This window comes from Musca autumnalis, unplaced genomic scaffold (genome assembly GCF_047663935.1).
Source record: "Musca autumnalis isolate F117 unplaced genomic scaffold, ASM4766393v1 scaffold_121, whole genome shotgun sequence".
Lineage (NCBI taxonomy): Eukaryota > Metazoa > Arthropoda > Insecta > Diptera > Muscidae > Musca > Musca autumnalis.
Window position 1 is genome coordinate 34,244 of NW_027411669.1, and position 26,188 is coordinate 60,431.

General features: G+C 33.3%; 1 protein-coding gene across 1 annotated transcript in view; it reads right to left on the minus strand.

Annotated features, from left to right (window-relative positions):
* LOC141391814 (uncharacterized) overlaps positions 1-12,765 on the minus strand; it is a gene marked incomplete at its 3' end in the record, with an annotated part of 32,308 nt that extends 19,543 nt beyond the window's left edge. The window contains exon 1 of the mRNA XM_073964509.1: positions 12,450-12,765. Coding sequence (XP_073820610.1) covers positions 12,450-12,765 — 316 coding nt within the window. The remainder of the gene's footprint in view (positions 1-12,449) is intronic.
* Positions 12,766-26,188: the final 13,423 nt, after the last annotated feature.

Sequence of the window (26,188 nt, forward strand, 5' to 3'; positions counted from 1 at the left end):
TTTAGTTGAAATGGGGAATTATTCAACAATTAATAAAGGAATCAAGTACTTGCTCACTGTTATTGATACTTTCTCTAAATATGCTTGGGCCGAAGCAATTAAAACTAAAAGGGCCAACGATGTTTGCAAAGCATTTAATAAAATTTTGAATGGAGGTCGAATTCCTAAGAACTTACAAACTGACGATGGCAAAGAATTTTTTAATAAAGACTTTAGCAAGCTTATGGATAAATATTCGATTAATCACTATTCAACATTTAGTGTAATGAAAGCATCTATTGTTGAAAGATTCAACCGTACTTTAAAATCTATAATGTTTCGAGAATTTTCCTATAATGGAACATATCAATGGGTTGATATGTACAAAAAACAGGTTGATGAATATAATAGAAGAACCAATCGAACAATTAACATGGCACCCATAGATGTAAATAAGAAGAATGAGAAAATGCTTCTTAATACTGTTTATAATCATACTAAAACAACCCCTTCATCCAAATATCGGAGAGGAGATCACGTTCGAATAAGCAAATATAAACATGTGTTTGAAAAAGGATACACACCTTATTATACTACAGAAATATTCCGTATAAAAGCAATTCGAGCTACAAAATCAAACTTGGGCTCTTACACCAGGCTTATATAAACTCCTATTTCATAAAAATCCAAAAGACTATGATACATATGAACTGGATATATATAAGAAAATTTTAGAGAATACATGTGTACATCGTAAAGATAATCAACCAAACGGAAATATAAGAGGAAACAGAGGTCCAAAATATACCAAAATAATCATCATTTAATGACTGTTAATCTCAGTAAACCAAACTATATATACTGGGATGATCCTAACGAATTAGTTGATCGTTTAAAATTATTAATAGCATCTAAAAATGCTGGACACACAAACCAAGACAACGAGATAGCATCTATTATTGAAGAGTTGAGAGAAGCTAATATAATACATTAACTTTAATGAAATGTAATCAATTATGAAATGAGCGTCGATAAACTCGGTCACTATTCCAATTCTAATATTTTTAGAAAAAATGCCTCAAAACTTTTGGGGGATTTCTATTGACCAGCATTATAACATCGATATCAAAAATAGGAAAATTAAAAACTTGGCGCCGCCATCGGAAAATAACGACGCAGTCAACAAAGCTTACCTACAAACACAAATCTTACACGCTAAAGAAATAATAACAAGAGATGTTGCAGCTGAAATTAGAAATCTACGAAATGAAATAGCTCGATTAAGGAAAGATCTCAGAACTGTTCGGAACCAACAAGATGTTGGATAACTTATGTCAATGCCTCAAAATACTATTCTCAACAGTGTTCTTAAAAAGTGAATAATGGAAAGACGTGTTGTTGTAAAAGAACTCCAATCACAAGCGAGAAAGCATTTTCCTCGCCGTAGAGTAGTAACAAAAGGCATTGATGATTTGTGGCAAGCAGATTTAGTTGAAATGGGGAATTATTCAACAATTAATAAAGGAATCAAGTACTTGCTCACTGTTATTGATACTTTCTCTAAATATGCTTGGGCCGAAGCAATTAAAACTAAAAGGACCAACGATGTTTGCAAAGCATTTAATAAAATTTTGAATGGAGGTCGAATTCCTAAGAACTTACAAACTGACGATGGCAAAGAATTTTTTAATAAAGACTTTAGCAAGCTTATGGATAAATATTCGATTAATCACTATTCAACATTTAGTGTAATGAAAGCATTTATTGTTGAAAGATTCAACCGTACTCTAAAATCTATAATGTTTCGAGAATTTTCCTATAATGGAACATATCAATGGGTTGATATGTACAAAAAACAGGTTGATGACTATAATAGAAGAACCCATCGAACAATTAACGTGGCACCCATAGATGTAAATAAGAAGAATGAGAAAATGCTTCTTAATACTGTTTATAATCATACTAAAACAACCCCTTCATCCAAATATCGGAGAGGAGATCACGTTCGAATAAGCAAATATAAACATGTGTTTGAAAAAGGATATACACCTTATTATACTACAGAAATATTCCGTATAAAAGCAATTCGAGCTACAAAATCAAACTTGGGCTCTTACACCAGGCTTATATAAACTCCTATTTCATAAAAATCCAAAAGACTATGATACATATGAACTGGATATATATAAGAAAATTTTAGAGAATACATGTGTACATCGTAAAGATAATCAACCAAGCGGAAATATAAGAGGAAACAGAGGTCCAAAATATACCAAAATAATCATCATTTAATGACTGTTAATCTCAATAAACCAAACTATATATACTGGGATGATCCTAACGAATTAGTTGATCGTTTAACATTATTAATAGCATCTAAAAATGCTGGACACACAAACCAAGGCAACGAGATAGCATCTATTATTGAAGAGTTGAGAGAAGCTAATATAATACATTAACTTTAATGAAATGTAATCAATTATGAAATGAGCGTCGATAAATTCGGTCACTATTCCAATTCTAATATTTTTAGAAAAAATGCCTCAAAACTTTTGGGGGATTTCTATTGACCAGCATTATAACATCGATATCAAAAATAGGAAAATTAAAAACTTGGCGCCGCCATCGGAAAATAACGACGCAGTCAACAAAGCTTACCTACAAACACAAATCTTACACGCTAAAGAAATAATAACAAGAGATGTTGCAGCTGAAATTAGAAATCTACGAAATGAAATATCTCGATTAAGGAAATATCTCTGAACTGTTCGGAACCAACAAGATGTTGGATCACTTATGTCAATGCCTCAAAATACTATTCTCAACAGTGTTCTTAAAAAGTGAATAATGGAAAGACGTGCTGTTGTAAAAGAACTCCAATCACAAGCGAGAAAGCATTTTCCTCGCCGTAGAGTAGTAACAAAAGGCATTGATGATTTGTGGCAAGCAGATTTAGTTGAAATGGGGAATTATTCAACAATTAATAAAGGAATCAAGTACTTGCTCACTGTTATTGATACTTTCTCTAAATATGCTTGGGCCGAAGCAATTAAAACTAAAAGGGCAAACGATGTTTGCAAAGCATTTAATAAAATTTTGAATGGAGGTCGAATTCCTAAGAACTTACAAACTGACGATGGCAAAGAATTTTTTAATAAAGACTTTAGCAATCTTATGGATAAATATTCGATTAATCACTATTCAACATTTAGTGTAATGAAAGCATCTATTGTTGAAAGATTCAACCGTACTTTAAAATCTATAATGTTTCGAGAATTTTCCTATAATGGAACATATCAATGGGTTGATATGTACAAAAAACAGGTTGATGAATATAATAGAAGAACCCATCGAACAATTAACATGGCACCCATAGATGTAAATAAGAAGAATGAGAAAATGCTTCTTAATACTGTTTATAATCATACTAAAACAACCCCTTCATCCAAATATCGGAGAGGAGATCACGTTCGAATAAGCAAATATAAACATGTGTTTGAAAAAGGATATACACCTTATTATACTACAGAAATATTCCGTATAAAAGCAATTCGAGCTACAAAATCAAACTTGGGCTCTTACACCAGGCTTATTTATTTATTTATTTTTATTTGTTCAATTCATTTTTAATACTAAAGCCTCCAAGGCCAATAAATAGTATTAACAAAAATTTTTACAACCTAAGTAGAAACTTATAATAATTAAGAGCAAATCTCAATAAAAACAGTAATAAATGGCTCCCCAACCAAAACTGCAAAAATCATAAGGAATGGAAGACCATAACAAGCAACAATAAGCAAGTTACAAAACTGTCGACAGTAGTATGTCCAAAACCAATCTTCATAAATCAAACATAGTCAAAAAACATAGCAATTAACTAAAATGCAAGTATCTCTATGAGATATTGAATGCCAGCATCATAAAAGTAAGTAAAGACTACAAACTACAGGAAATCGATATGATAACGAGATCATAATGTGTGATTATTATTAGGATTCCGAAAATGGTGCAAAAGTTTTAACCTAAAAGCATTATTAGATTGAGAAAATACCTTCAATTCAATAGGTAGATAGTTCCACAATCTAGCAACGCGTATGACAAATGAGTTTTCAAAGGTAGCATTGTTTATCCTGGGTATAGTTATCTGCGTATTCCTCCTAAACATAGAAAAACTAAACATATTAGCTAAAAAAGCAGGCACACCCTCCTTAATAATCTTATGAAAAGAACACACAATTCTAAGAGAAACATATTGCTCAAAACTAGATCCCAGAAAACTCACGACATAATCAGAGATATGTTCACGAGTTCTAATACCATAGGTAAAACGAACAATAGAATTAACTATCCGCTTATATCTTAAAAAAATTGCATTAATCGTACCAGACACAAGTTCTAATCCATAATTAACTTGAGGCATCAGAAGAGCATAGGCCATACGTCTTTTAACCCATGACGGAAGAAACAAATTAGTCGAGTAAAGTCTACGAATCACGGAAAACACTTTTCTTTGAATTGAATCAACATGCATTTCAAATGAAAGCTTGTTGTCTACCAAAACACCCAATATTTTATGACAGTTTACAAAACTAATTAGATTACCATCTAGATAAATATTTGGATTATAATCACGACAGCCGAAGTTAATAGCTTATATAAACTCCTATTTCATAAAAATCCAAAAGACTATGATACATATGAACTGGATATATATAAGAAAATTTTAGAGAATACATGTGTACATCGTAAAGATAATCAACCAAACGGAAATATAAGAGGAAACAGAGGTCCAAAATATACCAAAATAATCATCATTTAATGACTGTTAATCTCAATAAACCAAACTATATATACTGGGATGATCCTAACGAATTAGTTGATCGTTTAAAATTATTAATAGCATCTAAAAATGCTGGACACACAAACCAAGACAACGAGATAGCATCTATTATTGAAGAGTTGAGAGAAGCTAATATAATACATTAACTTTAATGAAATGTAATCAATTATGAAATGAGCGTCGATAAATTCGGTCACTATTCCAATTCTAATATTTTTAGAAAAAATGCCTCAAAACTTTTGGGGGATTTCTATTGACCAGCATTATAACATCGATATCAAAAATAGGAAAATTAAAAACTTGGCGCCGCCATCGGAAAATAACGACGCAGTCAACAAAGCTTACCTACAAACACAAATCTTACACGCTAAAGAAATAATAACAAGAGATGTTGCAGCTGAAATTAGAAATCTACGAAATGAAATAGCTCGATTAAGGAAAGATCTCAGAACTGTTCGGAACCAACAAGATGTTGGATCACTTATGTCAATGCCTCAAAATACTATTCTCAACAGTGTTCTTAAAAAGTGAATAATGGAAAGACGTGCTGTTGTAAAAGAACTCCAATCACAAGCGAGAAAGCATTTTCCTCGCCGTAGAGTAGTAACAAAAGGCATTGATGATTTGTGGCAAGCAGATTTAGTTGAAATGGGGAATTATTCAACAATTAATAAAGGAATCAAGTACTTGCTCACTGTTATTGATACTTTCTCTAAATATGCTTGGGCCGAAGCAATTAAAACTAAAAGTGCCAACGATGTTTGCAAAGCATTTAATAAAATTTTGAATGGAGGTCGAATTCCTAAGAACTTACAAACTGACGATGGCAAAGAATTTTTTAATAAAGACTTTAGCAAGCTTATGGATAAATATTCGATTAATCACTATTCAACATTTAGTGTAATGAAAGCATCTATTGTTGAAAGATTCAACCGTACTTTAAAATCTATAATGTTTCGAGAATTTTCCTATAATGGAACATATCAATGGGTTGATATGTACAAAAAACAGGTTGATGAATATAATAGAAGAACCCATCGAACAATTAACATGGCACCCATAGATGTAAATAAGAAGAATGAGAAAATGCTTCTTAATACTGTTTATAATCATACTAAAACAACCCCTTCATCCAAATATCGGAGAGGAGATCACGTTCGAATAAGCAAATATAAACATGTGTTTGAAAAAGGATATACACCTAATTATACTACAGAAATATTCCGTATAAAAGCAATTCGAGCTACAAAATCAAACTTGGGCTCTTACACCAGGCTTAAATAAACTCCTATTTCATAAAAATCCAAAAGACTATGATACATATGAACTGGATATATATAAGAAAATTTTAGAGAATACATGTGTACATCGTAAAGATAATCAACCAAACGGAAATATAAGAGGAAACAGAGGTCCAAAATATACCAAAATAATCATCATTTAATGACTGTTAATCTCAATAAACCAAACTATATATACTGGGATGATCCCAACGAATTAGTTGATCGTTTAAAATTATTAATAGCATCTAAAAATGCTGGACACACAAACCAAGACAACGAGATAGCATCTATTATTGAAGAGTTGAGAGAAGCTAATATAATACATTAACTTTAATGAAATGTAATCAATTATGAAATGAGCGTCGATAAATTCGATCACTATTCCAATTCTAATATTTTTAAAAAAAATGCCCCAAAACTTTTGGGGGATTTCTATTGACCAGCATTATAACATCGATATCAAAAATAGGAAAATTAAAAACTTGGCGCCGCCATCGGAAAATAACGACGCAGTCAACAAAGCTTACCTACAAACACAAATCTTACACGCTAAAGAAATAATAACAAGAGATGTTGCAGCTGAAATTAGAAATCTACGAAATGAAATAGCTCGATTAAGGAAAGATCTCAGAACTGTTCGGAACCAACAAGATGTTGGATCACTTATGTCAATGCCTCAAAATACTATTCTCAACAGTGTTCTTAAAAAGTGAATAATGGAAAGACGTGCTGTTGTAAAAGAACTCCAATCACAAGCGAGAAAGCATTTTCCTCGCCGTAGAGTAGTAACAAAAGGCATTTATGATTTGTGGCAAGCAGATTTAGTTGAAATGGGGAATTATTCAACAATTAATAAAGGAATCAAGTACTTGCTCACTGTTATTGATACTTTCTCTAAATATGCTTGGGCCGAAGCAATTAAAACTAAAAGGGCCAACGATGTTTGCAAAGCATTTAATAAAATTTTGAATGGAGGTCGAATTCCTAAGAACTTACAAAATGACGATGGCAAAGAATTTTTTAATAAAGACTTTAGCAAGCTTATGGATAAATATTCGATTAATCACTATTCAACATTTAGTGTAATGAAAGCATCTATTGTTGAAAGATTCAACCGTACTTTAAAATCTATAATGTTTCGAGAATTTTCCTATAATGGAACATATCAATGGGTTTATATGTACAAAAAACAGGTTGATGAATATAATAGAAGAACCCATCGAACAATTAACATGGCACCCATAGATGTAAATAAGAAGAATGAGAAAATGCTTCTTAATACTGTTTATAATCATACTAAAACAACCCCTTCATCCAAATATCGGAGAGGAGATCACGTTCGAATAAGCAAATATAAACATGTGTTTGAAAAAGGATATACACCTAATTATACTACAGAAATATTCCGTATAAAAGCAATTCGAGCTACAAATCCTTTTACATATATATTTGAAGACTATCAGGGGTGGATTCTATAAGGAAGAATTAAAACGTACTCGCTTCCCCAACACATATCTTGTGGAGAAAGTTTTAAAAACCACAGAGCATATGTGAAATGGTTGGGGTTTTCCAACAATCATAATTCATGGATAAATAAAAGTGACATGTTATAAAAATTATAATTAAGATACAAATATGTAATAAATAAATAAACTTATACAGCATAACCAAATTTTTGTTGTTCATTTCAACATAATCATTCATAATGTCAATGACGTTGGCTCTATGCGGAAAGTCTTCAATTTTGACTGCAAATTATTTTCCACCACTTCAAGTACAAAGCGACTATGAATGTGCACTAGTTGATTTTCACTCTTATAATTCTATACTAAATGTTGATTTTGACAATAACTTATTTCATATCGGCAATCAAGTAATAGAAATTCCTATTGGAACGTATGAATCGGAGGATATTGTCGATCACATTAAAATTGAATACGAAAACAACACCAAAACTATAGAGATTGTGGCTAATAACAACACACTACAACTTGAAATATTTTCATCTCACGACACTATTGATTTCAATAATGAACGCTCCATATGTTCGCTTTTTGGTTTCAATGGTGGGGTTCTAAGACCTGGCGTGAAACATTTTTCACATTATCCTGTAAACATTCTAAAAGTAAGCGCAATACAAATTCAATGTAATATTACAACAGGAGCATACATGAATAATGCACCAGTACATACTTTACATGATTTTTTAATAAATGTATCCCCTGGATATAAAATGGATGAAATACCTAGCAACTTAATTTATTTGCCAGTGAATGTGAAGGAAATAAGTTCCCTCAAAGTCTGGGTCGCTGATTAGAATCAACGAGTAATAAATTTTCGGGGAGAAGAAATTACGCTTCGATTACATTTGAAACCAATTTCAAAATGATTATTTACAATAAATATATAAATAAACAGAAAGATATAGACATTCCCATAAAAGCAATCAAACCTAAAACATTACCACTCACGGATAAAAATAAACAGTTTTTAAAATCTATTAAACTACGACTCAAGGAAAATGACTGAAATGCTTAATGTAGAAGACAAGCCGTTCTCAGATGACACTATCATTAAAAAGGATTATCATAGCTGTGTTCCGTATATTCGTTCTTTCAAAAATAATGATGAAATAAGAATTACAATCCAAAATCAAGATTTATACCTATTGCCAAGCGAAAGTTATATATATGTTGAAGGTTCAGTAACATTACCAGGAGGAGAAATATCACCTAATGCTCGATTACATAATAATTGTGTAGCCTATTTTTTTGATGAAATACGATATGAAATAAACGGCATTGAAGTCGTTCGCACCCGTTATTTAGGTGCATCGAGTACTATAAAAAATGTTGTTTCTCTTACGAATGCTGAGTGTAACATCATGAGAAATGCAGGCTGGAATAATGGTGAAGATTTAAGCATGGGAGTATTCAAATTTTGTGTTCCTCTTAAAATGCTTTTGGGTTTTGCTGAAGATTACAACAAAGTAATTTTACATAGTAAGCATGATCTTATTATGCTACGGAGCTCAACAGATAAAAATTCATGCTATTCCACTGATGCAAAGGAGAAATTAAATTTAACATGGAGAATACCCCACGTTCATTTGTCTGATACATCAAAATTGAAAATTATGAAAACAATAAACACTGGAAAGTCGCTTTCTATTGCGTTTCGAAGCTGGGATTGTCATTTTAATCCAACTTATCCTGGTTCCACCAAGTGTCATTGGAATGTTAAATTGTCAACAAATAGAGAAAGACCTCGTTTTGTATTATTAGCACTAGAAAATGATGGTAAATTTATCCATTCTAATTTAGTAAATGTGAAGGTTCATTTAAATTCCGAAACATACCCCTATGATGATTTAAACCTAAAATTTGAAGATGGCAGATATGCAGTGCTTTACGACATGTATGTAAAGTTGCAACAAAACTACTTTTTTAAGGAGCCTCAACCAATTCTGTCGTGGGAAAGATTTAAAAAAGCACCGGTCGCAGTTATTGACGTTAGCTATCAAAACGAAGTCGTTAAAAGCGGACCAATAGATGTTAAGCTGGAATTTGAAACAAATACACCAATAAAATTCAGCATATAATCACTAGTGGTTTGTTCGTTATATAATGTGTTTCTATAATTATCAATATTATAAGGCCCAATGACACATTTTTTGACACCTTTAGCCTTCTTTATTTCTTGACCGTCTTCTACAGTATATGAATACATTTTTGGTCCTAACCCCACAAATTCTGTCATGATTTTCCACTATTCTCATCCTTCATCATTCCAATAACCTTTTTGTTGCGTCGAGGTATATTGTATACATTATTTTCTGGATACGATGATGTATAGAAGAAATTATCAATGTCAGTCTAATTTCTTCGTAAACATCATCTGAATATATTGTATAAATAAAGGAGTCAGTATCCATATAATTTAAAAATACACGCTCACCGAATTTCTTCTTTATGTATTCATAGTGGAAATCATACATTTTCCACTTGGCTAGTTCAAGTATACAAAACCCTAAATATATTGGTTTATTATAGATCACTTTTACTCTATTCATTTGAATAGCCCAAAAATTATTACAAAATTCCGTCACACTATGGAAATTTGGTCTTGAAATTAAAGTTCTAGCACCCGGTTCGTTGGTAACTCTATCTGCCCAAGTTGTTACTAACTTTATGTCTTTCCTTTTGTCAACATTCTCCATTGTTTACCAAATACTGCATTATTCAACAGTTTGAAAAAATTTCTAAGAAAATCGTTCGTTGCCTGTTGTGTTTCATTATTATATTTCTCAATATATGAGGCCAACCATTTAAGTATAATTCCATGTAATCTCGTATTGTTTTACATTTAAACGTCTTCCACACTTGTTGTGCGTGTTCATAATCGTCTATGCTACAACTTGTGTTGTTTAGTTGACTATAAAACGATTCTATTGGAGGAAGAGCAGTTTCGTTTAATTTATCAAAGTTATTGATAAACATCGTTTTGACATCGTTTGCAAAATGTCTTCTTATAGATACTAAGTCAGCATCGTCGCAATAATTAGCTAGTGCATCTAAACTGACTGCCATAAAACGAAAAGAATCTAAAAATCTAAATTCCAACTTATCATATCTACCTTTACCCATTGTTATTGTGTGTGATAGGGAAGTATACAATTCTTTATTTTGAGGTATAACATTTGTAGCACCTTTAATTGTATTCAGTAAAATCTTTATGAATAAATGGCAGTCATAAGAAGATAAGTTATGGAAGAATATAGGAATGAATTTGGAGACCTTATAATTTATATTGCACTCATTATGAGCTGCCCCCCTATATTGTCCTGTTATGTGACAGTGATCCCGAACTCTATCAACACCTAACTTTTTATCACATATATGACAATCTCTAGAGGAATAAAAAGATTTTCTTTCATCTAAGGTTAGTGGTGTCATTGGGCGATTTACATTTAGATATTCATTGTAAATTCTCCTACCTTCTCTATCTAATGTTTCTACAAACACTTGAGCAGAATCTTCACCGGTTTATGAAATATATTTATCTAACGTGCTATCGAAACTACACTTAATATTTAAACCAAAAGCACATGGAACGTGCATATTTACATTATTACCCACTCCCCCTATATTTACTAAAGCGCATTCAAAGTCAGCGTAAAATGCAAATGGAACATCCATCTGTTTGTGGTAGCTTAAATACTTCAACTTATCCTTACCAAGTTTAGGAAATTCTGCCACAACGCCACTGCAGTTTTTATAATCGTGTTTCTTGTAAACCTCATAATCTTTGGTGTAGTATAAGCATTTGTTGCAGACATATACATGAATTTTTTCGGAAGTGAGTTGACTAGTCAATAATCTAAAAAAAAGTAAGTAATAATAATTATGATTTATATAGATATTGAAGATTAATTAATTACCCTGAAATATTATTCACTAATATGTAGTGAGCCTTGCTATCTTTCTCCAACAACACCAGATTGATATGAATACTCTTCACTGCCTTTGCTGTGCGGTATGGTCCAACAACAGAATTATTTTCGAACCCAAAAACGTTTACGCTTATATTGGGATTATTTTTTTCGAACGTGCTTATGGATCTCAATTCTAATGGAAATTGCAATCCACTAAAATTTAGTACTACACCATTTGCTAGTATAATTATTGAATCCGCAATATTTTTGATTTTGTAGGCTGATGTTCTGTTAGAATTGATCAAATCATGATTTCCAAACGCAGCAATTATGCACTACTTGAAACAATATTCATCATTATTTTGAATATGTAGGCATGCTTTCTTATTTTGTAGTTCCCATGGTGTTTCTATATATTGTGATCCTTTAAGTGGGCACGATTGGTTGATACTTATTTCCAACGTCTTTAATTGGGATAGAGCCCATCCAGACCCCCGTGTTTGGAACTCTGACATTTGATTTTTGATATAATCAATATGTTTTTTTAGTATATCCTCTATATCATCAGAAAATGTAATTTGGGTTGTTTTGCTGTTGTGGAATATTTGTTCGATTTCAGCAGTTTCTGCAGATTCCTTAAAGTATTCGCCAACAAGATTTAATTGAAATTTCAGCAGCTTGTGTTTGCTTAACCTGCCATTTATTAGTACAATGATGGGTTTTCCGGAGTTGGAAACGACTTCATCGAAATCAATTATATTATTATTTATTTTATACTGAAACTTTTCAATACGACCTCCGAACCCGCTACTGGTTGTTGGCAGGTTTTCTTTAATTATTTGGTCGCTTTTATTTTTATGAGAAACCGATTTACAATGAAGTCTCCAATGTTTCAACAAAACATTTTCATTACATGTATAACATAATTTTGAATGTTTTAAATCTGGTTCATTTTGATTCTGTAACTGTGGTTGCTGTTGGTGATGTGTTTCATTAAATTGCTGATTATGCTGTTGTGGAAGATTCCATTGTTGGTTATTATATTGACCATGTTGCTGATTGAACTGCTGTATGTTCTGCTGTTGTTGAAGGCTTAGTTGTTGTTGTTGCTGATTAGCTTGTTCAAAGTTAAAATGTTGTATGTTTTGATATTGTTGTTGGTTATTAAAATTTTGATTTTGCAACTGCGGTTCTTGTGGTAGATTCCATTGTTGGTTAAGCTGTTGCATGTTTTGTTGTTGTTGAAGGTTGTGCTGTTGGTTGGCTTGTTGCAAGTTTAAATTTTGTATGTTTTGATGCTGTTGTGATGTATTCCCCTGTTAATTGAAATATCCATGTTGGTTTTGGGTTGAATTATACTGTTGATTGTTAAAATTGTGATTTTGCAACTGTTGGTTGTTATGTGGATTATATTGCTGATTAAACTGCTGCATGTTTTGCTGTTGTTGAAGGCTGTGTTGCTGTTGTTGATCAAACTGCTGCATGTTTTGCTGTTGTTGAAGGTTGTGTTGCTGTTGTTGTTCGTTTTGCTGTTGAAGACCTTGACCTTGCTGCTGTGGGTAGAGGTTTTGCTGTTGAATTGAATTCATTTGCTGATGATGCAATATATTTGAAATATTCAGCTGATTTCTCTACATATTAATTGATTTTGTTGTTGCTCATTTTACCAAAAAGTTCTCTCTTGTTGTTGGTTTGCTGCTTGTCCTGGATGTTTTACTAGGTAATGCATCTTCAATGCCAGGGAATGCTGGCACCATTCTTTGCAAATATTGCATATTTTGTGCGATTCCAAATGCTTTTTATAAGCAACAGCACTACGCAATTGTGTGAGGCAATATTGACATTGAAATTTCATCGAAGGCATTTTAAAGACGAAAATTATTTTTTTTTTTTAGATCAAAGAATAATGGTACCTTATAGATGAAGTCTCAACAGAAAGTGAATATGCTGTTGAGATTGCCTTCCAAAACAACACCTCAAAATGAACGATGTAGAAGAACATCTCATTATTAGAAACATATTTTACAAAAACAAAATATATTGGTTAGGTTCACTCTCCGTTGTCGCAAATAAGAAAAACTCTTTACACTCGAAGACCACCATGCATCCATCAATCCAAAGAACAAAAACACTTGAGGAAATTCCACAGTTATAAAAAATTCTAAAGTATGTCGTCTTACAAACCACAAACTCAATTACTGACGACACTGAAATCCCTAATTGTCGCTACAAAAATAAAAAACACTACAGAAAAATAACCCATTGTAAAATTCATATACACATCTTCAATAACAATAACACATAAAAAAAAATACCAAAGAGTTCTCTCTTGTTGTTGGTTTGCTGCTTGTCCTGGATGTTTTACGAGGTAATGCATCTTCAATGCCAGGGAATGCTGGCACCATTCTTTGCAAATATGCTTTTTATAAGCAACAGCACTACGCAATTGTGTGAAGCAATATTGACATTGAAATTTCATCGAAGGCATTTTAAAGACGAAAATTATTTTTTTTTTGAGTTCAAAGAATAATGGTACCTTATAGTTGAAGTCTCAACAGAAAGTGAATTTGCTGTTGAGATTGCCTTCCAAAACAAAACCTCAAAATGGACGATGTAGAAGAACATCTCATTATTAGAAACATATTTTACAAAAACAAAATATATTGGTTAGGTTCACTCTCCGTTGTCGCCAATAAGAAAAACTCTTTACACTCGAAGACCACCATACATCCATCAATCCAAAGAACAAAAACACTTGAGGAAATTCCACAGTTATAAAAAATTCTAAAGTATGTCGTCTTACAAACCACAAACTCAATTACTGACGACACTGAAATCCCTAATTGTCACCACCAAAACAAAAAATACTACAGAAAAATAACCCATTGTAAAATTCATATACACATCTTCAATAACAATAACACATAAAAAAATCCATTCAAATGTTATTGGGTGCGATCGACTAGGACACACAATCATCCCTCACAATGTGCGTCCACAACAACAACGTACCATGATCATCCCTACGATAAAAATTCCCATACAAATCACTAGACATCGGATTTTGCATATTTGCATATTTTTTATTAATAAAGATACGAAAATTCTGATTGGACTAAAAATCGTTTTCAAGAAAACTGAATGCAATGGCAGGCTCATATTTGTTATTTTTTTCTTATTTGCATATGCACAAAATATGTAAAAAATATGCAAAACATGCAACTAATTTTTTTGACGAAAATTAAATTTGGAAAGTCATCAAAAAGTGTTCTAAATTAAGTTTATTGTCGTTAAACGTCGATTTCTTAACAGATTATTATGTTATTAATTACACTGGTCAACACGACTTTTGTTTCAACCGAAGTTGCGGTTGTTTCTAGATGAAATCGGCGAGTTATTTTCAAATCCGGTCCCGGTTTTTCTCCATCAGCTCTTGTTTTTGAGATATAGCTCAAAATCGGTTTTTACGAGTTGTACCCAGACTTTCGTTATTTTCGGATACAAACAAATATTTTTTGTGGGTTTTTCAACATTTATATATTAAGCAAATATTGTACGCTCGATACAAATCTTTTTTGAAATAGTTATGGTGAGTATATTAAAAAAATATAGAAAATATACGACGGACCTTGTAAAAATTGCATATTTTAAGTACTTTAAGCTGTAATTACGTCATCGGGGGAAGTCATAGGATCTTCATATGGCAATGCGGATATGCTTAGGGTGTCTACTATATAGTCTAGTATTCAAATATATAATATAAAGTTCATAGCGCCCATGATTCGGCCATAACCTAAAAATCGCCATGAAGACTGCTAAAGGGAAATCATTTACCAGTGATATCATTACCACATAAGCCATTTATTTTTCAATGGCATTTTTCATGATGGTTTTTAGTTTATGGCGGAATCATGGGCGCTATGAACTTTATATTATACATTTGAATACTGGATTATAGAGTAAACACCCTAAGCATATCCGGAGTACCATATGAAGATCCTATGACTTCCCCTGATGACGTAATTACAGCTTAAAGTACTCAAAATATGCAATTTTTACATGGTCCGTCGTATATTTTCTATATTTTTTGATATATACTCACCATAATTATTTCAAAAATGATTTGTATCGAGAGTACAACATCTCCTTAATATATATATTTCGAAAAACCCACTAAAAATATTTGTTTGTATCCGAAAATAACGAAAGTCTGGGTAAAACTCGTAAAAACCGATTTTGAGCTATATCTCAAAAACAAGAGCTGATGGAAAAAACCCGGGACCGGATTTGAAAATAACTCGCCGATTTTATCTAGAAACAACTGCAACTTCGTCTGAAACATTCAACTTTTTCAATTTTGTTGAGCAGTGTTATTATTCCGCCACAGCAATAAATCTGGACTAAAAGACTTAGAAAATTTCCTATAACCCAGCCTTCTTATTACAACATAAGTTGCTTTCTAGTACAAATTTGTTCAAAAACTCAATCAGAAATGTCAAAATTAACGTATCCAAATATGTTGATAGTTTCTGCTCGGCCAAATTGTGTGACAGAATAACAAATGAGCTAGAAATTAAGACTAAGACAATATTGAAAATTACATAAAATCTTTCATATTTTACTAAAAACATATAACATATAAAACATATAGAGGGCAATCATGAATTTTAGAAAGTGAAACTCTTTTAAAATCAATATTTGTTTAAAGTTGAAAGCTACTAGATTTGCTTCATGATGGCATATTCTAGTCGAATCGACAAAAATATTCCCTTTTTGTGTATAAATATGGATAAAATTGTGAAATTTGCGAAAGGTAACAAATTATGCACGGAATTTTTATTCATGATTGCACTGATAACTATATTTTAATACCCTAAGGGTATTTTGTCTTAGTCCCGGGCCACACTACAGTAATTTCAATGAAATTTTGATATGAAATTATGCGTCTCTAGATCGACGTCCATAGTGGAGTAAAATCATAAATTTGCTGTAGTGGGGAATTCGATTTAAGAACACCTAATTTCATGAAAATTTTTAATGAAATTCACGCTAGTGTGGACCGGGACTTAGTGAATGAGTTTGCAACATGCAAAAGGAAACGAAATATACCCACAGTTCCTTTTGATGATTCGCACTTATTCATCTGGTCAGGTCTTTTTGAAAACAAAGTACAGGTCACATTTATAGACCAATTCGCATAAAAATGGAGATTTTTTGGCCCTAGGGCGATCCCTGTTTATTTTGGTGAGAATCGATTCAGATTTGGATATTGCACCCATATATACAGTATAATCTCGATAATCCCTACACCACAGGTTTTGGCAGTGTCCGAATTATCAAATTGTCCGGATTAACGAATAGTAAAGAAAATAAATTATTTTCTATGATTAAATAACTCGTGGTAGTTATATAATACTCTACGTGCTCTAAGTGTTAAAAATAGTGAGATTTTTCTATACGACAATCCGGACATTTTTATTGGCATTGCCCGTATTTGTTCCTTTCCTTACTTCTTACCAATTTACCATGCAACAAGACTCAATTTCCCAAATTACAGAAAACGCCAATCAGATTGCGAAACTAGAGCTAGAAATATGACGTTTTTAAAGTATACATCAGGATGTAAACAAAACACGGACAAGTGTGAAATTTCATTTTTTTGAAAATTAAGATTCCTTGAAATCTTCAATTTACACAAAAGACTTAAGGAAGCCGCTGGAGTACGATTTAAGTCAATACCGAAAGTACTATACGTTAACAACAAAGCTGTCTTTGATACAAATGAAAAGAAAATAGTGTGGAGTGAATACATAAGACAGATATTTAATGACAATAACCGATCGGTCAACGTTCCAGCTAACCAACAATCGCTCACTGGGAACCCAATCACTAAATCTGAGGTGGAATGTGCAATAAATTTACTACGTAATAAAAAAAGCTGTGGACCAGACGAAATTCCCTCCGAATTATTAAAATTAATAGATGACGAAAACCTACAGCTTTTGGTAGTGCTATTTAATTACATATATGACTCAGGCCGATATCCTCAAGACTGGCTGAAATCAACTTTCATCACAATTCCAAAGAAAAGCCACCCAAGACAATGTAGCGACTACAGACTTATAAGTTTAATGAGCCACGCTCTCAAAATTTTTCTAAGAATCATTCACTCCAGAATTTATAAAAAATGTGAAGAAGCCATGGGACTATCTCAATTTGGATTTAAAGAAGGCATGGGTACAAGAGAAGCCCTACTCTCTATTCAAGTGTTAATACAGAAATGCAGAAATGTACATAAAGATGTTTACCTATGTTTTGTGGATTACGAAAAAGCCTTCGACACCGTACAACATGACAAAATGGTGGAAATCCTCACATCTATTGGCATCCAAGGAAAAGAATTACAATGCATCAAGCAATTATATTGGAACCAAACAGCACAAGTCGACATTAATGGAGAACTGACAGAATGCATTGCAATATCGAAAGGAGTTAGACAGGGTTGTATATTGTCGCCATTATTATTCAATATCTATACCGAAAGAATTTTTGAAGAATCAATGTCCAACGCTCGTAAAGGCGTATATATTGGTGGAAAATTCGTCAACAATATCAGATATGCAGATGATACCACTTTAATTGCGAGTAGTGTATCAGAACTACAATTTCTTTTGAGTCGGCTAAATTCCTATAGCGAAAAGTACGGGTTAAAGATTAATATATCAAAAACTAAATATATGGTGATAACCAGGTCTAGAAACCAAAGTACAACCGAAATATATATAAATAATACACATATCGATAAAGTACAGAACTTTAAATATCTTGGCGTCAAAATAAATGAACACTGGGACAACTCGAAAGAAATACGATGCAGAATTGAAATGGCAAGAGATGCATTTTTCAAATACAAAAATATTTTATGTAGTCATGACATAAATATGGAAACAAAAATACGATTTATTAAAACTTATGTCTGGTCGGTTCTGCTGTACGGCTCAGAAGTATGGACACTAAAAAGCGCTGAAATAAAAAATTCCATGGACACATCTAACACCAAATTCTGTGGTTCTTTCAAGGGTTAACCGTCAACGGGAACTCATTGGAACAATAAAAAGAAGAAAAACATCATATCTTGGACATGTAATGAGGAACGCAAAATACAAACTGCTCCAAACCATAATCACTGGAACAATAGAAGGGAAGCCATCCAGAGGACGGAAAGAAATATCATGGATTGACAATATTCTTAAATGGACTGGCATTGGAAATATCTCAACCCTACTGAGTGAAGCCAGAAATAGAGACGCCTTTATGGAGATAATGGAAAATATATGAACATACCTTAAAATTTGTAACAGATAATTATATATACAATACAATTGTATTGGTCGCTTATATTCGGAGATCGAATATGCAAATAAAGAAGAAGAAGAAATCTTTGCCTTTTAGGTGTATAGTTCCTTTGGCAACTTTAGTGACAATATTGCGGCGAACATTTTTCTTAATATATTTATTTATATCCTAGACAACAAGACTAATGTGTTATAAAAGGTGTTATATCCTTGTATCCTCTAATTTTTTCTAAATGTTTCTGAAACAATTTTTACAGCAACTCCTCCATTAAACAACTGTCCAAATTCGAAACATTTGTAATAATTAGTTCAAATTATCGAGTACACGGTCAGGTATAAGTTAATTAATTGTATATTTTCTTTTCGACTGTGTTATCAAAATTGTTTTCCTGTAGCAGGAATGAAAAAACTATATTTTTTTAGCATTCCAAATGCTTTTCTAGCAGAAATATGTGAGTGGTTTTGCCATGTTATAGATAATTCCAAGGGTTTGACTTATTTTACCACTACCACGCTATTGTGTGGTTTTTCTGAGTGATGTCATTTTGCACTAATCATTTGGTGTTCTTCGCATCAATTTTAACTATATCCCACTTAAATAAAACTTGTTGTTTTTAAAAATTTGAAAACAACAAAACCCGAGATTAAGCTGAAATTATTTTACAACAATAATAAATAATAAATAAATGAACAAAACTGGCAAAAGTAAATCTAAAAATAATGCATTACTTTTCGCCGAGGAGTGAAAATTTCCCAATTCTGCATTAAGCGGTTGTATACTTACAATATACATATAAAATTATGTATTTTTAGTGCATTAAACTAAAACCTTGTCATCAATATTAAAGCTGCAGTTAGAGCATTTTTCCAAAGAAACTTTTTGACCACAAATATAGGACTAAACATCAATATTAAAGCTGCAGTTAGAGCATTTTTCCAAAGAAACTTTTTGACCACAAATATAGGACTAAACACTATAAAATATATTAAAATCTAATAGGTGGATATTCAAAACGTATACTTCTAATTATAGTTATATTCCAGAACCTGGAATCGTAAATGGTACTTTTTCCCATTTTGCGCTAAAAAACGAACCCTTTTTCCAAAAACTAGAAAAAATTGCGCTTTTATCTAGAGAAAAATAGCGATGACTAACTCTAGCTCTTTTTTTTTTTGCTAGACAATTTTGTCCGATTAGACTATCACATATTTGGACATGTTGATTTTGACATTTCTGATTGAGTTTTTGCAATTTTTCCATTATGTATAGAAGGCAAATTATGCTGTTATTTGACATTTTCGCACATTGTGAAAACTGATTTAGGTCTTGTTAGTCTAGATTTATTGCTGTGGCGGAATATCTGCAGAGTCCCAATAACATAATAAGCTGCAAAAAACTATTTTAAACGTCAAAAAACTTAATTTAAAATGCTTTTTTGATGATTTTCTAAATTTAATTGACGATTTTTGTCAAAAAAAAAAAACACTTGCATATTTAGCATATTTTTTGCATATTTTTTGCATATATTTTGCATATTTTTTGCATATATTTTGCATATTTTTGATATGACCCCAAATATCGAAAAATTGACCCTCAAAACGCCTAGATCCAAAATATGAGTCCAATCGGATAAGAAATAAAAAACATGCTAAAATCCGATGTCTACAAATCACATAGTCATACACAATGATCAATATTAACAACAATTCTTTTTTGTTTGCATCACATCATATTGTGTGGTTTTTCTGAGTGATGTCATTTTGCACTAATCATTTGGTGTTCTTCGCATCAATTTTAACTATATCCCACTTAAATAAAACTTGTTGTTTTTAAAAATTTGAAAACAACAAAACCCGAGATTAAGCTGAAATTATTTTACAACAATAATAAATAATAAATAAATGAACAAAACTGGCAAAAGTGAATCTAAAAATAATGCATTACTTTTCGCCGAGGAGTGAACATTTCCCAATTCTGCATTAAGCGGTTGTATACTTACAATATACATATAAAATTATGTATTTTTTGTGCATTAAACTAAAACCTTGTCATCAATATTAAAGCTGCAGTTAGAGCATTTTTCCAAAGAAACTTTTTGACCACAAATATAGGTGGATATTCAAAACGTATACTTCTAATTATAGTTATATTCCAGAACCTGGAATCGTAAATGGTACTTTTTCCCAATTTGCGTTAAAAAACGAACCCTTTTTCCAAAAACTAGAAAAAATTGCGCTTTTATCTAGAGAAAAATAGCGATGACTAACTCTAGCTCCTTTTTTTTTTTTTTTGCTAGACAATTTCGGCCGATTAGACTATCACATATTTGGACATGTTGATTTTGACATTTCTGATTGAGTTTTTGAAATTTTTCCATTATCTATTTACATTTGTATAGAATGCAAATTATGTTGTTATTTGACATTTTCTCACATTTTGAAAACTGATTTAGGTCTTGTTAGTCTAGATTTATTGCTGTGGCGGAATATGTGCAGAGTCTCAATAACATAATAAGCTGCAAAAAACTATTTTAAACGTCAAAAAACTTAATTTAAAATGCTTTTTTTATGATTTTCTAATTTTAATTGACGATTTTTGTCAAAAAACACTTGCATATTTAGCATATTTTTTGCATATATTTTGCATATTTTTTGCATATATTTTGCATATTTTTGATACGACCCCAAATATCGAAAAATTGACCCTCAAAACGCCTAGATCCAAAATTTGAGTCCAATCGGATAAGAAATAAAAAACATGCTAAAATCCGATGTCTACAAATCACATATTCATACACAATGATCAATATTAACAACAATTCTTTTTTGTTTGCATCACATCATACGTATAATCTCACACCCACCCACTTGCATTATCCACCTACAGTCCCCCCTTTCATTTTTGATTTATCTGACACTAATTAGTTTTTTTAGTTTTTTAATTGATACAGGACACAGCCCCTCCTACTACTTATGACTTTAACTTTTCTACTTATAACTTTTTTCTTTTAACACACTTCGATCACGACGGGGGGTTGTACGTTGGTTTCGGTTTGATCAGAAAACTTCGAATGACTTTCTTCTGTTTTGCATCGTCACATAAAACCTGTTTTGCATTCCAACGGTTATGGGAATGCAGAAACAGAAATGGCAAAATATACAAATTATGTTCTCGCTTGCTTGTTGGTATGTGTGTATGTACTAAAAGCATACCGCTATGCTACAGTAGTGTACCAGATAAATAGCACACCTAATGGACAATAAAATAGCACACCTTTATAATAAATTTTTTGGACATTCATGTAGATGCCTCCCCCGCCGTAATATCTGTGAATAAAAAGAGTTTAATTAGTAGGTATATTTTTAATTGGGCCTGAAAATACATAGCCTAATTTTGTGTTGAACGCCTTAACATCTCCAATGCCAGCCGGTGTACAGCCCTCCTGGTGAATTGCGAGGAACTGGGTCAACGAGAGCTTGCGGTGCAAAGTAGCCTGTAGGGTCTTCTAACAAAGGGTCGGAATAGGTTCTGCGTGGCAATTCATCGGTAATAAGGGCGTTTACTTTTAAAGCCCACGTGCCGTTTATGTTCCTGGACATAATCTTGAAGGTAGCAAATCGGCGACTCTGATATATTATCGATCTAAGACCAAGCCTTTGGAACGTTGAATAGGCCATTCTGGACATTGTGGCCGACTGACAAATGAGTGCTCGTACAGTCTTCCAAGAATCTACACTGTCGGCTGAGAGACGCACAAGGGCTGTGGGGATGAACACCAAATCCCAAGAGAATGAAGGCACCACAATGGGAGCTGGTTGTAAGGTGTTATCTAACTGTGGGCCCCATGTAATAAGGTGTGGTGTCGGTGGTCGCACCTTCTGCAGCTCGTCAAACTAGTGCAGTCCGGTGCCAGATAACTACGGGCCAAACAGTTCCGACAGTACCCTCTCCGTTCAAGGTTTCGTACCTCTGAAAAGCAGACTGCTCTCTAAACCTGGGGCATGTCACGATGGCGTGATCGTCCTGGCAGAGCCCGCAGTCATATTGCCAGAAACTCGGCCGATCTCTTCTTTCCTCTCGTTTACCCGATCGGCTTCTTGATTGTTGTCGTCTTTGTGGCTGTTCTGGTTGTGACTGTTGTTGATGCTGACGTTGCTGTTGTTGACGTGGTTGATGTTGTTGATGGTTTGGCTGTTGTTGAGGCTGACACTGCTGTTGTTGACGTGGTTGATGTTGTCGATGGTTTGGCTGTTGTTGAGGTACTACTGGTTGTTGTGGGCGATTTTGTTGTTGTTGCCTGTTTGGGGGTTTTTCCTCCTCTTCTTCGTCCCAGTTATTGTTTTGGAGGTAGGCATACATATCTGAAATTAAAAGAGAGAGGAGTATCAAGTTTTTTTTAAGAAAAATGGGTCCGACTAGTCAGTCGGAAAATAGCTTGACAACTTTGGTTATGGTTCGACTAGAAATGCCAAGCGAAGTTTTGGTGTCAACCACTTTAATGTTATCGTCCACCCCCTTATATGTCTTAACAATTCGCCCCATCTTCCACTCAATTGGCGACAAGCGATCATCTTTTACGACCACAAGATCGCCTTCTTTTAAATTGCCTTTCTGGTATTTCCATTTGTGTCTTCTATGAAGTGCAATCAAGTATTCATTTTTCCACCTATGGCAAAAATGTTGTGAAATTATTCTAAGTCGCTTCCAGCGATTAACATGTGAAAGGTCGGAATCGGAAATACCAGGTTCTGCGGGTTCTAACATAGGTGCTTCAATGAGAAATTGAGCTGGTGTTAAGGGAGCTATTTCGTTAGGCTGGACTCAACGGTCTTGAATTCAGACAAGCCTCAACACGAATTAATATTGTAGTGAATTCTTCGAAAGTAAAATTAAGATTTGGAAAGCTTTTACGTAGATGTGTCTTAAATGATTTGACGCCGGCTTCCCACAATCCACCCATGTGGGGAGCGCCAGGAGGTATAAATTTAGACTATAAATTTTGATGAGAATTTTGGGTAATAGCTTGTGATCTGAGATTTTTCATAAATTCTGTTCTATCTTTTTTAAGTAATTCAGAGGCACCGACAAAATTCGTGCCGTTATCGGAGTATACACACGCCGGACAACCTCTCCGACCTATAAATCGAGTGAAGGAAGCTAAGAATGACTGCGTCGAAAGATCGCTAGTTACTTCGAGGTGGATTGCCTTGGTGGCGAAACAAATAAAAACGCACACGTAACCCTTCGTTATTAAACACGACATACCAGTGAAGTTTTTGATTTTGAGAGGGCCGGCAAAGTCAACAGCAGTATTGTAAAAGGGTCGTGTTAGAGAAGTCCTCTCCGGCGGAAGAGAAGCCATGATTTGATTTTGATTGTGTTTCTTATACAAGGTGCAAATTTTGCAGTTACGAATAGTCTTTTTTACTAGAACCTTCAGTTTGAATATCTAAAACTCTGAACGTAAGACCCGAGTCATTAGCTGATTTCCCCCATGCATAGTTATTTGGTGTGTAAATTCTACTAGGAGTTGCGATAACTTGGACATATAACAAGATGGGATGCCTTTAATTTTCTGTTAAGGCAGGTGATTGAACAAGGCGACTGTTTGCTCTAATAAGGCCATTTGAGTCAAGATACGGATTTAAAGAAACAAGACCGCTACTGGATGGAAGTTCAGATTTTCTTTGCAATAACTTGTAATCATTTTCAAAATAATATTTTTGGGTTACCATGATAACTAGACGTTTAGCCTGTTGAATCTCTTCAAGGGAGTAATCGGGACAAGCTCGTAAGTGTCTTTTATAGTATCGCATAGCACATGCATATGCTCTATATGCTGTGTTTAACTTTGAGAAATTTACCAAAGGGTCTTTCTTTAAAAGTTCTTTTCTGCATCATCAGTAATGGTTGTAAAGGTGTGAACCTTAGCTGATTTCTCTCCTAAGTTCGTATCTAACGAAATATTATTCGAGGGCCAGCTAGATTTTTGGTATTTTAACCATAAATTATGGGGTTTCAAATCGATCGGTGAACATCCGCGACTTGCTACATCAGCGGGCTTTGCCTCAGAGTCAACATGACGCCATCGATCATTACCAAAATTTTCAATAATTTCTGAAATTCTGTTACATACAAAAGTACTCCAATGACACGGTGGTTTTTTAAAACAAGCTAAAACTATTATGGAGTCTGTCCAATAATATGATTGAATATTCGACATCTGAAGATTTGTTATTATTGTAGAGGCCAACTTAGAGAGAAGTATTGCTCCACAAAGCTCAAGTCGTGGCAAAGAAATCTTTTTAATCTGTGCGACCCTGGAGAAATGTGTCAACACTTTTATTGGTAGTTTCTACCAGAATGTAGAGGGTCGCGCTCTGACGCGTCGCAGAATCCATGAATCTCAATTTGATTAGTTGAAGTGTACTTAATCCATCTTGGAGTAGTGATAATGTCAATTGAGAAAGCATTTTTAACAAAGTTTTGCCAATTTAATATTGTCATGGGCTTGAGAGTGTCATTCCAGTCTATTTTTTCTAAATAAATTTGTTGCATGATTAATTTGGCTACTACTATTACTGGAGCTAACCAACCACATGGGTCAAACAATTTGGCAATCGTAGATAGAACTTCCCGTTTTGTATAGTTAATCCTGTTTTCTATAGAAGGTGATGGGACCGAAAAACTATCCCCCGAAATATTCCATCTGATACCCAGGGTAGGCCGGGGCGATTTGTGTGGAAGGAAAAAAGTGATAGTGGGCGCCTGGAGTTTCTGATTCTTGGGATTGTACTGAGCAAAAAAGTCCACTAGACCATATGTCTTCGGTGAAAATCGAGCCCCCGGATTTTGACTTGAAATTTTTTTCAAGGATATTTTGGCCAAACCATATCTCAGAAACTTGACCTATCCTGAAAATTTCCTTTTGCGTTCTTAGTACACTCACCAAGGGCTTTCATCTCCAAAAGGAAATTTCCGCCCACTGACTTTGAGTCAAATTTTGTAGCACAGTGTAATTTATCGATATTTTCCAAAAATTTGCACATTCTCGGGGCCATAACAGCCTGAAGGTGCGTTCCAACGATTTTGCTGTGTTCTAGAGAGTTCTTAATTACTGTCTTGGCTACAATTTTTGTCTTTGTGTTGGATCGAAAATCTCAGTGGTTTGGATATTACCTATATGCCAAAATATCAAAAAAAACCTTGAAAAAAACTTCAAGTCAAAATCCGGGGGCTCGATTTTCACCGTAGACATATGGTCTAGTGGATTTTTTTGCTCAGTACAATCCCAAC